General features: G+C 42.9%; 1 protein-coding gene across 1 annotated transcript in view; it reads right to left on the bottom strand.

Moving 5' to 3' along the window:
- ren (renin) overlaps window positions 1–4,625 on the bottom strand; it is a 46,782-nt gene extending 42,157 nt beyond the window's left edge. Inside the window, exon 1 of the mRNA XM_060845069.1 lies at window positions 4,546–4,625. Coding sequence (XP_060701052.1) covers window positions 4,546–4,601 — 56 coding nt within the window. The 5' untranslated portion in view covers window positions 4,602–4,625. The remainder of the gene's footprint in view (window positions 1–4,545) is intronic.
- Between the last annotated feature and the right edge of the window lie 8,211 nt (window positions 4,626–12,836).

Below are 12,836 nucleotides of genomic sequence, written 5' to 3'. Positions count from 1 at the left end.
TTAGACAAGAACTAAAACAGGACTTGTAGATCCCTGTGTTTATACAACAATGTTCTGAAAATAGCCAACAACAGGGAAAGCTTCTCCAAACTCTCCCACGCACCCTAACCAGCCGGTGAGTGGTGCTGGAGAAATGCCTGTGTTTCTGGCTGGGAAGGGGGAACGTGGGAGGGGGAGAGTTTCTGATGGAGATTTGCAAACAGGACCACTAACACAATTACTGAGGCAATGATACTTACACAAGTATTTTCAAATTCATTCACCACTAAAGGCCAGTTCCAAACATTAAACTCAGTGCACTCATACTGACCACGCTGCTTCAAGACTTGAACTCCCAGTCTAAAGCTGAATTAGTTGGGGGCACAATTTGACCTTAGTTCCCGCAGGCTAGTTCTGACTCCTGCTGCATGATAGATGCACAGCTCATAACGTCTGTGCAGTTCAACAGCATCAGGTTCAAACCTGATACCCTCCCCTGACCAAAGAGTTAGCTTTCACTTACTAAAGAACAACCTTTTGGTAAAAAGCATTCTTCATTAAAAGAAAACTTTGATGAAGAACGAAGGTTTCTCCAAACGTAATCCCTTCAACTCTGTTTCAAAAGATGTACAGCAAAACCATATCCTGGGAAATGACTATAGGTTAAAAAGTTATAGGTTTACTAATGTAAAACAGCATCCCCTAGTTATTGACTACCCTCCCTCCCTTCTCCCCTGCCCAACCTTTAGAGTCATACAGCACGGAAACAGACCCGTCGGTCCAACCAGTCCATGCCGAACATAATCCCAAACTAAACAAGTCCCACCTGCCTTCTCCTGGCCCATTTCCCCCAAACCTTTTCCATTCATGTTCTTATCCAAATGTCTTTTAAATGTTGCAATTGTCTCCACATTCACCACTTCCTCCAGAAGTTCAATTCACACGTAAACCACTCTCTATGTAAACAAAATGCCCTTCGTGTAATTTTTAAATCTCTCCCCACTCACCTTAAAAATCTGCCCCCGAGTCTTGAAATATTCTTGCCTAGGGAAAAACCAAATACTACTAACTCTGTTTATACTCCTCATTATTTTATAAACTTCTATCATTGCCTCTCAACCTCCTACCCTCCAGTGAAAGAAGCCTCAGCCTATCCAGCCTTTCTTGATAACTCAAACCTTTCAAACCTGGCAACATCCTGGTAAATCTCTTCAAAACCTTTTCCAGCTTAATAATATCCTTCCGAAAACAGGATGACCAGAACTTGACACAGCATTTAATTGCAAGGATGCCTGCCTTGAAGAAGTTTTCCTCCTCTCTCTGCAAGAATCCAGCTCACTGCCTTTATTCCTGATGAAGGGCTTTTGCCCGAAACGTCGATTTCGCTGCTCGTTGGATGCTGCCTGAACTGCTGTGCTCTTCCAGCACCACTGATCCAGAATCTGGTTTCCAGCATTTGCAGTCATTGTTTTTACCACAGCATTTAAACGTTCAGAGACTGGAATAAGTATCGTCTGATTAACAAGTTCATGACTGAAAATGTGTTGCTGGTTAAAGCACAGCAGGTCAGGCAGCATCCAAGGAATAGGAAATTCGACGTTTCGGGCATAAGCCCTTCATCAGGAATCCTATTCCTTGGATGCTGCCTGACCTGCTGTGCTTTAACCAGCAACACATTTTCAGCTGTGATCTCCAGCATCTGCAGACCTCATTTTTTAACAAGTTCATGACTCAATGGCATAGTGATGACACATGAAAGGAAGACATAAAGGTTCAGTGTTGAGGTATGGGCAGTGCACCTGGTACTGTGCCCCAGCACAGTAATTGTCTTCTTCAGAGGATTAAACTGGTTCGGAAACTTGGGGGATAGGGAATGATTCTGGATGAAGCAACTAGCATCAGCCACACTTGCCTTACTTTGAGATATCCTGGCCCATCTTTTTAAGTTTCCAGTTTGAACATCTTAGCTTTCTTTTAGATAGTCTAGTGACAAGCAGCAAAATAAAGCTTATGCGAAGTGAGTTTTATCAAGATATGCTTTTGAAAAGTCATGGCCATTATTTACCTGGGATGTAGTGTTTCAGTTGCCAAGGGAGACTAGATAGGCTGAGAGTTGTTTTCCTCAGAGTGGGGGAAGGTGGGGGTGGGGTTGTTGTTGATGTGTACAAAATGATGAGGGACACAGACAGGGTCGAGAGGAAGGAACTTTTCCCTGTAGTTGGGCGGGGGGGAAGGGAGGGAGGATAGCCAATAACTAGGGGATGCTGTTTTAAAGTAATCGTCTGAAAGTTTAGAGGGGATTTAAGGAAGAATATGTTTATGTAGAGGCTGGTGGGTATTTGGAAATCACTGCTTGAAAGTATCATAGACTGCAAGAACTACTATGACATTTAGGAACTACAGAGGAACCTTAATTATCCGAATATAAATTATCCAAATTTTAGATTATCCGAAGAAGATCTCAAGGTCCCAATAGAAATATTACATCAAAGAGATGTTTCCCCACTGTTCATGTCTTTTGTTTACAATGATTAAAAAGGAACTCGGCTGACTGAAATGTTGCTGAGAACAGTCCTGAACATCGATGGGAGCCCAGGCACCAATTCCAAATGACTGACTGCCCACCCTCTCTCTCTCTCTCTCTCCCCACACTTTCCCTGGAGTTTTACAAAGCAGTGTACCCTGAACCCCCCTCTTTCTCAGTTAATCTCTCCAACATTGTCCTGTACAGGGCAGAGGTGGAACATGTCAAAATGCTCCAGTAAAATGTTGTGTGTGTGTGTATGTGTGGGGCTGTGTCTGTGTGCGTATGTGTGGGGCTGTGTGTGCGTGTATGTGTGGGGCTGTGTGTGTGTGCGTGTGTGTATGTGTGGGGCTGTATGTGTGTGTGTATGTGTGGGGCTGTCTGTGTGTGTATGTGTGTGCATGTGTGGAGCTCTGTGTGTGTGTGTGTGTGTGCATGTGTGTATGTATGTGTGTGTATGTATGGGGCTGCGTGTGTGTATGTGTGGGGCTGTGTGTGTGTGCGCGTATGTGTGGGACTGTGTGTGCGTGTATGTGTGGGGCTGTGTGTGTGTGTGTGTGTGTGTGTGTGTGTGTGTGTGTGTGTGTGTGTGTGTGTGTGTGTAGATGTAGATGCAGTAGGTGTAGATGGATGGGGCCTCGTGGGGTTGGGGCAGATGTGGGCGGGGACGGACAGGGTTGGAGGGGCAGGGTGGATGGTGTTGGGGTCAGACAGGGGGCAGGCCAGACAGGGTTTGGGGTGGGGCTGGATGGGAGTGGGGACAGACGAGACACTCTGGCGGAGGCCCGCGTGCAGTTGCTGCTGCCTTGCCTCCAGAACGGGGAGCGGCCTTAGCCAGTGCTCACTGTGTCAGTCCCAATGAACTGATTGGGGTGGGGAGAGGCTTCAGCAATGCTGCAGGTCTCTTACTCACAAGTGTGTGTCTGCTCAGAAATAAGCCCTGAGAGAGGGGGAGCAATGCAGGCAGAGAGAAGAAATAGGAAACTTCAGAAAACTCCAAGCTCAAAAGGAGAGGTATTGAATCAATTAATTGAATAATCAATTATCTGAACAAATAATGCCCGCCCATCTCATCTGGATAATCGTGCTTCCTCTGTGTTTAGAAAAACTCTTGAAATGCTACAATATACAAGGCCGCAGGCCGAGTGCTGGGAAATGGGATGAGGCTAGATGGGAGCTTGATGACCAATATGGGCCAAAGGGCTGTCGAATTTTAAGTGTACGAGGATATTTATTCTCTATTGATGTGGTCATTCTCCATTTAGCCTTCAGTCAAGGTTCTGTTACAAAATAGCACTGATCATCCCCTTATTTCTCTTTTGTAACATCCCATACAACCTCCCCTGTTATGTATTTAATCATAGACCCACCAAACACCAATTCCACACCAGTGTTTCTCTCTACCAGACAGCTGCTCTAATCTTAGACTCGTGCTCACTCAACATACCTACACATCCTTCCTTGCGCTTGCAATTATTGATTTGACCCATTCACTGGGAACACAGATGGAGTAGGAAGATTTGCATTAATGAAATTTCCTGAACTCTGCTCCTGCACCGAGATTCAAAATACTCTAGGGAGTGGATGTAAGGATTATATTGTGCACGGACAATACTTGCAGCAAAAGAAAAATTGTGTGGTTTTGATTTCCCACGCTAACCTTTACTTACTGAATTCTGAAGAAATTCACAAATGTTATGGGCAATGGAGATTCTTATACCACATGGACCAGCCTTCCCAGCACCAACAATAAAATAGTGCCGAATGTCAGCTTCACCTCAATTAATCCTCAGCACGGCCATTAAAATAAAATAAATTTGACAAATCATTGGCAGAATTTGTAATCACGTGGAAGTTTTTAATAACATTTTTAAAGATTTTAATGAATCATCCATAAAACAGTGACAATGTTAAAGAGCTACAATAATGGCATCAGCAATCAATTTAAATTTGTGTTTATTATTTGTTCAGCTGGCTGATTTTTACTGCTGAATACAGTGAGTTAAAACTCCCATCAGTAAGGATACAGCAAAACGTCTTACCTTTTTAAAGCATCTGCTAAGACACAGAGACTCCAAAGAACCAACAGCCACTTCATACTGGTGCTCAAAGCTTCAGTCTTCCTGCTTTGCTGACTTGTCAATCTTACAACTGGGTAAAGTTTCTATCTCTTGCGAGTTTTATAGTCAGTTGGCATCGCCTACAGCTTCACCATCCACCTTCTCATTGGCTAATGCTCATCTCCTCTGCCTACTGCTCTGCCCTTGTCAAACTGTTTGGACATGAGAGAATGGAATTAAACTCTATGTACACAGTAACCCGACTCGCTTACTTTGTGGAGATTTTATTCCAAAATACTGCACAGGGATTCCGTGGGAGACCATTGTGAAAGGAAAAATCCAGGCAGAGTGGTCACGTTGATTCACTTTTCTTTCAACCCTTCTGGAGGCTGAGAGTTATCCAAATCTGTCCTTGTTCACCCAATCAAAAGCCCTTAATATTTTAAAGTATAGCTACTCCACAACACGGGAGCTGATAGAATTGGTTGAAGAAATTGCAGATTTTCTCGCTGATATCTTTCAAGGCTCACTGGAATCAAATAACACATCAATAAATTGTAAAGAATTAATGCCGTAAGGCATTCTTCCCAGAGAAAGGATCTTCAATTTAATACCCCATGAACGTTATGTCTTTCTGAGGAAAGTGATTGAGACATCAGTGGCACTTAGCATAATAATTCATAGAAAGGATAGGGTCAGGTTAGACAGTAGCATCTATCATTTAGGGAAACCATCTTCTTTATTTTCATGACCTTTTTGTCTGGTTATGCACTTATGCAGCATCTGGGGATATTTGTCTACATTAAAAGCATTAATTGAAAGCTTTGTGGTGTTTGTGGGTCTGGTGAGACAGTCAATATCTTCAGAAAAAGCTATTTGACATCATTCTAAGTAATAGGATGGTTCAGAAAGCTTGAGCTCATGGGGTAACTGGTAAAGTCAGGTCTGCAATAATGAGGCCTCTCTCATATCTCCACTCAGCCATTCTTACCACTCTCCAGGGTTCCATCATCGATCCTTCATGATAGCCCAAATGAAATACTGTGGGGTTATATGCCCACATCTCCAAGAGTTTCGGTTTAAGATAATTTTGTAAAGGAGAAGGAACATCAAGAATTGTCTTCAGGCTGAGTCTTTTTTCTACCTATGTTTGTTTACTGTTAATATAAATACTACTATACATGGTAATTTGAAATATATCAGCCTCTAAGTGCACTGTTATATCATTAAAAGACTTTAATCCAAATTCTATCTTTTCCATTTTCTATTGCCCTAACTAATTCCATCCACTCTATGCTATTTAAGCTCAATGAACAGCAGCTCTGAGACATCGTCACAAGGGTGCTCCAGGTTCCTAAAGCCTTTACACCACACTGGCAGTGTTAAGATAAGCACCTGCTTGCCAGAAAATTGTACCAAGTCTCCCAGAAATAATCAATGTGAGGTTCCCCCCATTTATTCAGCCAGTGGATGGATTCCCTGCTGTGAAACTTAAAAACTGAAGAAGTGGAAACCAGGATTTTGATTTCCACATTGGCTGAGGGGAATCAGAGGAGTGTTTGATGATCTTTTCCTGCACTTTATGTCATTAGGTGATTATAACCTTGCCTCAAAGTGATATACCCCCCCACCATTGAAGACACCCACAGAATCTGATGTTATTTGAACAGCATTATTAATAATTAGTACTACATTGAAACATGTACAGACCAGAAGATGACTATTTGGTACTTTGTGTTGAAGCCAACTCTTTGAAAGACCATTCCAATTTAGTGACATTCCCCTGCTTTCTCTCTGCTAACATTTCTCTTTGAAGTATTCTTCCAATTTCCATTTGAAAGTTACTAATGAATCTGCTTCCACTGCCCTTTTAGAATGGAAATGTTTGGTGATAAAATAAAATCACTACAGTGTGGAAACAGGCCCTTCAGCTCTACAAGTCCACACTGATCCTCCAAAGAGTATCGCACCCAAACTCATTCCTCTACATTTACCCCTAACCTACACATCCCTGAACGCTATGGACAATTTGGCATAGCCAACTCACCTAACCTGCTCATCTTTGGACTGTGGGACAAAACCAGAGCATCTAGAGGAAACATGCGCAGACACTGGGAGAATGTGTAAACTCCACACAGACAGAGGCTTGAATCAAACCTGAGTCCCTGGAGCTGTGTGGCCGCAGTGCTAACCACTGAGCTACTGTGCCTCCCTGATGGAGGGAGTTAAAAATCTAGGTCACTGGTCTTATAGAATGATGACAGACATATGTTTTCCAATGGCCAAATTGTTGAACAAATCCAGTAAGCATGTGGCATCACTAAGCACCACACAATATCAGTGTTCTTTGTTTGGATTTTCTCTTAGATTTTACAAGTTAAATGAGTACATCAAATTAGTACAATGTTGGGACTTTTTTATTTTCTTCAGTATGTTTGAAATTCAAACATTCAATTTTAGCTCTGCTTTGTACATGTTGTTCCAGGAGTAATGACTTGCTGTGGTTCTAAAAGGTCACGGATTAGAATTATTGAAGAACAAATTATACTTCTGTCAGGGGAATGAATTGAAGTCAATTTAAAAATATAGTACAATTGATTGTAATATCAGCTTTTTTTTAAATAAGTGGAAGGTATGTACAGAGCTTTCAATAATATACTTAAAAAGGGAAATACTTAGATGATCAGGGAAAGAACAGAGAAGTCATGAGGGGCATGGGCAGGGGTAGGGGAGTCAAAACAAGAGGTGATGGCTTTAAGGTGAGATGGGAAAGATTTAAAAGGGACCTAAGAGGCAACTTTTTCACACAAAGGGTGGTGTGTGTGTGTGTGGAATGAACTGCCAGAGCAAGTGGTGGAGGCTGGTACAATTTCACTTAAAAGGTTTCTGGATGGGTATTTGAATAGGAAGGGTTTAGAGGGATATGGGCCAAATCCTAGCAATTGGGACTAGATTAATTTAGGGTTATTGGGTTGGCATGGACAAATTGGACTGAAAGGTCTGTTTCCATGCTGTACATCTCTGTGCCTCGATAACTGTATGACCCGATGATTCAATGTGAGATGATGTAAGGAGCTCCTTCAGCTAGTTCCAGGCATCTACTCCTACTGCTTTAGACATTTCTGTCACTCTTTCATGAGATGTGAACATCAACAGTAAGTCAGTATCTGTTACCCATCCCTATGACTGTCCTTTAGAGCAGTTTGGAACCACACTTTTATCACTGCTTCATGGAATATGTGCATTGTTGTCCATTCCTAATTTCCCTTGAGAGCAGTTAGGAGACACTAGTAGACCCAGCCAGACGAGAAAAAGGAGAGCAAATTTCCTTCCATTAAATAAAATGAATTGTTTTTTACAACAAATAATGATAGTTTAATAAATACAAACAGAAATTGCTAGAGAAATTCAGCAGGTCTGGGAACTGGACATAGAAACTAAATTAATGTTCTGAGTCCAATATGACTTCTCTTCAGCTTATCTTAGCCCTGGTGTTCCAAAGAAATGTTATGTCAGACTTGAAGTGTTAACCATATTTCTCTATCTACAGACGCTGCCAGGCCTGCTGAGCTTTTTCAACACTTTCTGTTTTTAGTTCCGATCTCCCGCATCTACAATGGTCATGATTCCTAATGAAGGGCTTTTGCCTGAAACGTCGATTCTCCTGCTCCTCGGGTGCTGCTTGACCTGCTGTGCTTTTCCAGCACCACTTTTATCTTGACTCTAATTTCCAGCATCTGCAGTACCCACTACTGGCTGGTTTCATGGTCACGACAAATAAGACTATATTTCAGCTGTAGGATTTCCATACGTCAAGTGAACCTAGTCATGATTTAAACTTTCCCAGAGATAACTAGTCCAGGTGACTGGTAAGTAAAGGTCAAGTCACCACGGTCCCGGAGGTGTATAGGAGAGCATGGTGGCTCACTGGTTAGTTCGGATGCCTCAGAGTGCTGGACCTAGGTTCAATTCCAGCCTCAGGAGACCATCTGTGTAGAGTTTGCATGTTCTCCTTGAGTCTACTTGAGTTCCCTCTGGGTGATCTGGTTTCTTCCTACAAGATACACAGGTTAGGCGGATTAATGATGAAGGGCTTATGCTCAAAACATTGACTCTCCTGCTCCTCAGCTGCTGCCTGACGGGCTGTGCTCTTCCTAGCACCACACTCTCGACTCTGATCTCCAGCATCTGCAGTCCTCGCTTGCTCCAGGTTAGGTGGATTAGCCATGGTTAAAAACCCCATGTGGGCTTCTGGGGGAGGGGAAGTGGGCCTGTGTGGGATGCTCTTCAGAGGACTTGTCTCTTTCTGCACTGTCAGGATTCTGTTATAGGGCTGGTCTCATTAGAGAGAGATGGTTGGTGGTGAGGTTGGCCTGAAGTTGTACATACCTCTGGTAAGAGGAACTGTTGAGAGGGGGTGTCGTGCTTGGTAATCTCAGTTTATGTAGGAATTGAACCTATGTTGTTGACATCACATGACTGTAACCCCAAAAGAAACAGCACAGCTACATAATGCAATTCCTCCAAGAGCCTGTATATGGAGTGAAAACTCCCATCAGATCAGATCAGACCAGGCTTGGCTGGAAATTCCTTTCCTGATTTTTCTCACCATTGACATAAATGATTAGATTTACAGTGTGGAAACAGGCCCTTCGGCCCAACAAGTCCACACCGACCCGCCGAAGCGAAACCCACCCATACCCCTACATTTACCCCTTACCTAACACTATGGGCAATTTAGCATGGCCAATTCACCTGACCCGCACATCTTTGGACTGTGGGAGGAAACCGGAGCACCCGGAGGAAACCCACGCTGACACGGGGAGAACGTGCAAACTCCACACAGCCAGTTGCCTGAGTCGGGAATTGAACCCAGGTCTCAGGCGCTGTGAGGCAGCAGTGCTAACCACTGTGCCACCGTGCCGCCCACAATGAATGAATGGCAGAGAAATGTGTAAGTTTCAAACCATAAACCCACAGCTGCCTGCCAGTTGGTGCGATGATTAAACATTGTTGGTGCCATTCTGGTAGGCCATTGGTCAGTGCTACTTTTTCCCCATTTGCAGCTTTACCCACAGAAGGAGATATAAAAAGGTGCAGTCACTGTTGTCCTGAAGGAGTCGAAAAGTGTGACACTGGAAAAGCACACCAGGTCAGGCAGCATCCGAGGAACAGCAGAGTTTACATTTTGGATACAAGCCCTTCATCAGGAATGTGGAGGGGAAGGGGGCTGAGAGCTAAATGGAGGGATAAGGGTGGTGTTGGGGGGAAGGGAGCTGGGAAGATGTAGGTGGATGCAGGTGGGGAGTAATAGTGATAGGCCAATGAGGAGGGTGGAGTGGATAAGTGGGAAGGACGATGGACAGGTCAAGAGGGTTCTAAAGGACCACAGTCTGCTGTCTGTTTCAAGAGAGAGAGAGATGATCAGGATAAATTACATACAAATAAAGAACAGAAATTGCTGGCGAATCTCAACAGGTCTGGCTGTATATGTGGAGAGAAATCAGGGTTAACATTTTGGGTCCAAACTTTCTCAAAATTGCACAGCCCCAGAGTACTATAATGCAGCACAGTGATTAGCTCTGCTCCCTCACAGTGCCAGGGACCTGGGTTTGATTCCATCCTCAGGAGACTGTCTATGTGGAGTTTACACATTCTCCCTGCATCTGTGTGAGCTTCCTTCAGATGCTCTTCACTCGACCTGAACCATCAACTCTGATTTTTCTTCACAAATCCTGCTTAGCTTTTCCAGCAATTACTGTTTTTATTTCTGATTTCTAGCATCTGCAGTTCTTTTAGATTTTACATAAATAAAGAGGGTACCTGATTCTGAGAGTGACACAATATCATTTGGTATTACATTCTCAACCTCCAGCAATGCCGGCCTTGGTGAGTGTCTGCCCTTCTCTATTCCATCTCTCAAGCTGGTGGTGCAGTGATGACTCCTCTTCTCTGAGTCCCCTGATCATCCTCGAAGTTCCGAGGTAGTTTGGATCCTGGTTGATCAGGGCAGAACCAAACCAACACATTCCTTAGTCAGTAACAGCTGAAAACAAAATCAGACAATGGTTTTATGGTCATCATTAGACTCATATTTGCTTAAAGTTGATTTCAAATTCCATTCATCTGCAATGACGGGATTTGAACCTGCGTTCCCAGGACATTAGCTGTACCTGTGGATTGCTAATAAAAAAATTAGCACGTATACCGCAAGGACATCAGCTCCCCTTTGGGAAGAGAAATCAACTTTGCTTGTTTGTTGAGTAGTTGTGTGAAAATGCAAATATTCTTTTATTTAAAAAAGAAGATACAATTCAAATACGTTCTACTGTAACCATTTCTACAAAGCGCACAAGCTGGGAGTTTAATTCTAAGGACTGATACGTTATTTCAAACTTTAGTATGTACTTACCTCCTCAATCATTATGAAACCATCTGCTCAATTGTTTTGGTATGCTTGATGCAGAACGGAATTTGAATTCCTTAAGTCAAAGCACCCATGAATCAAACTTTAAAAAAAAGACTTTCTTTTACACAGCAAGTAACCCATCCCCTGGCTCTTGGTTTTGTGAAAAGGCAATCTTTTTTGTCATGTTCTGTGGAGAAAGGGGGATCTGGAGATAGTTACAGAGTTATAGAGATGTATAGCACAGAAACAGACCCTGCAGTCCAACTCGTCCATGTTGACCAGATATCCCAACCCAATCCAGTCCCACCTGCCAGAACCTGGCCCATACCCCTCCAAACCCTTCCTATTCATTTACCCATCCGAATGCCTTTTAAATGTTGAAATTGTACTAGCCTCCACCACTTCCTCTTGCAGCTCATTCCATACACCCTCCACCACCACCCTCTGTCTCCTACCTTTGATCCAGTTCTGTATCCAAATGATGAGTTCTCCTTGTATTCCATGAGATCTAACTTTGTTCACCAGTCTCCCATGGGGAACCTTGTCGAACGCCTTACTGAAGTCCATATAGATCACATCTACTGCTCTGCCCTCATCAATCCGCTTTGTTACTTCTTCAAAAAACTCAATCAAGTTTGTGAGACATGATTTCCCAATCATAAAGCCTTGTTGACTATTCCTATTCAGTCCTTGCCTTTCCAAGTACATGTACATCCTATCCCTCAGGATTCCCTCCAACAACTTGCCCACCACCGACGTCAGGCTCACTGGTCTGTAGTTCCTGGCTTGTCCTTATCATCTTTGTTAAATAGTGGCACCACGTTAGCCAATCTCCAGTTTTCTGGCAACTCACCTGTGACTATCAATGATACAAATATCTCCAAAAGAGGCCCCACAATCACATCCCTAGCTTCCCACAGAGTTCTCGGGTACACCTGATCAGGTCCTGGGGATTTATCCACTTTTATGCATTTCAAGACATTCAGCACTTCCTCCCCTGTAATATGGACATTTTTCAAGATATGCATGGATGTTGAAAAGGCATTTGACAATGTTCCACATAAAAGTTTATTGTGTAAAATTTGAGCTCACTGTGTTATGTAAAACATTTTTTGAGTGGATAGACATTAGCTGGCCAGCAGAAAACAGAGATAAATTATGACTAAATTTGTACATTAATGAGTATTTTCTTCTGATTGGCAGGATGTGACAAATGGAATCCTGCAATTGCCTCAGCTTTTAAAAGTTTTTATCAATGCCTTGGATGAAGGCTTTTGTGATGCAGTGGTAGTGTCCTCACCTCTGAGCCAGTAGGCATAAGTTCAAGTCCTACCTGGTCCAGAGGTGTGCAATAGCATCCCTGAGTATGTTGATTAGAAAATACTTGGTGAGAGGAGCGGGAGTTCCCTCAGTGACTCCCTGGTTAGCTAAATTTGCAGATGATTCAAAGGTAGGTAGGAGAAAATGCTCTGAAGAGGAAATATGAAGTTTGTAGATGGATTGGAACAGTTGGACTAGCAAACAAAAACGTGGTAGATGGAGTATTATGTGGAAAGCTGTGAAGCTGTTTGCTTTGTTCTGAGGAAGGGTCACTCAACTCAAAACATTAACTCTGACTTCTCTCCACAGATGCTGCCAGATCTGCTGAGTTTTTCCAGCAATTTCTGTTTTTGTTCCTGATTTTCAGCATCTGCAGTTCTTTCAGTTTTTAAGTTATTCGCTTAGGACGGATTTTAAAACAAAAACAGAGAATTACATAAATGGAGAATGACTACTGAATTCAAAGTTTCAGAGAGAACCAGGTGTTCTCGAACACATGTTAAAAAAAGTTAAATGTTGCAAGAAGTTACTAAAAACAATTCCT

Source organism: Hemiscyllium ocellatum, chromosome 26 (assembly GCF_020745735.1).
Source record: "Hemiscyllium ocellatum isolate sHemOce1 chromosome 26, sHemOce1.pat.X.cur, whole genome shotgun sequence".
Lineage (NCBI taxonomy): Eukaryota > Metazoa > Chordata > Chondrichthyes > Orectolobiformes > Hemiscylliidae > Hemiscyllium > Hemiscyllium ocellatum.
Note: the sequence above shows the minus strand (reverse complement) of the source record. Positions and strands in the feature narration are given on the sequence as shown.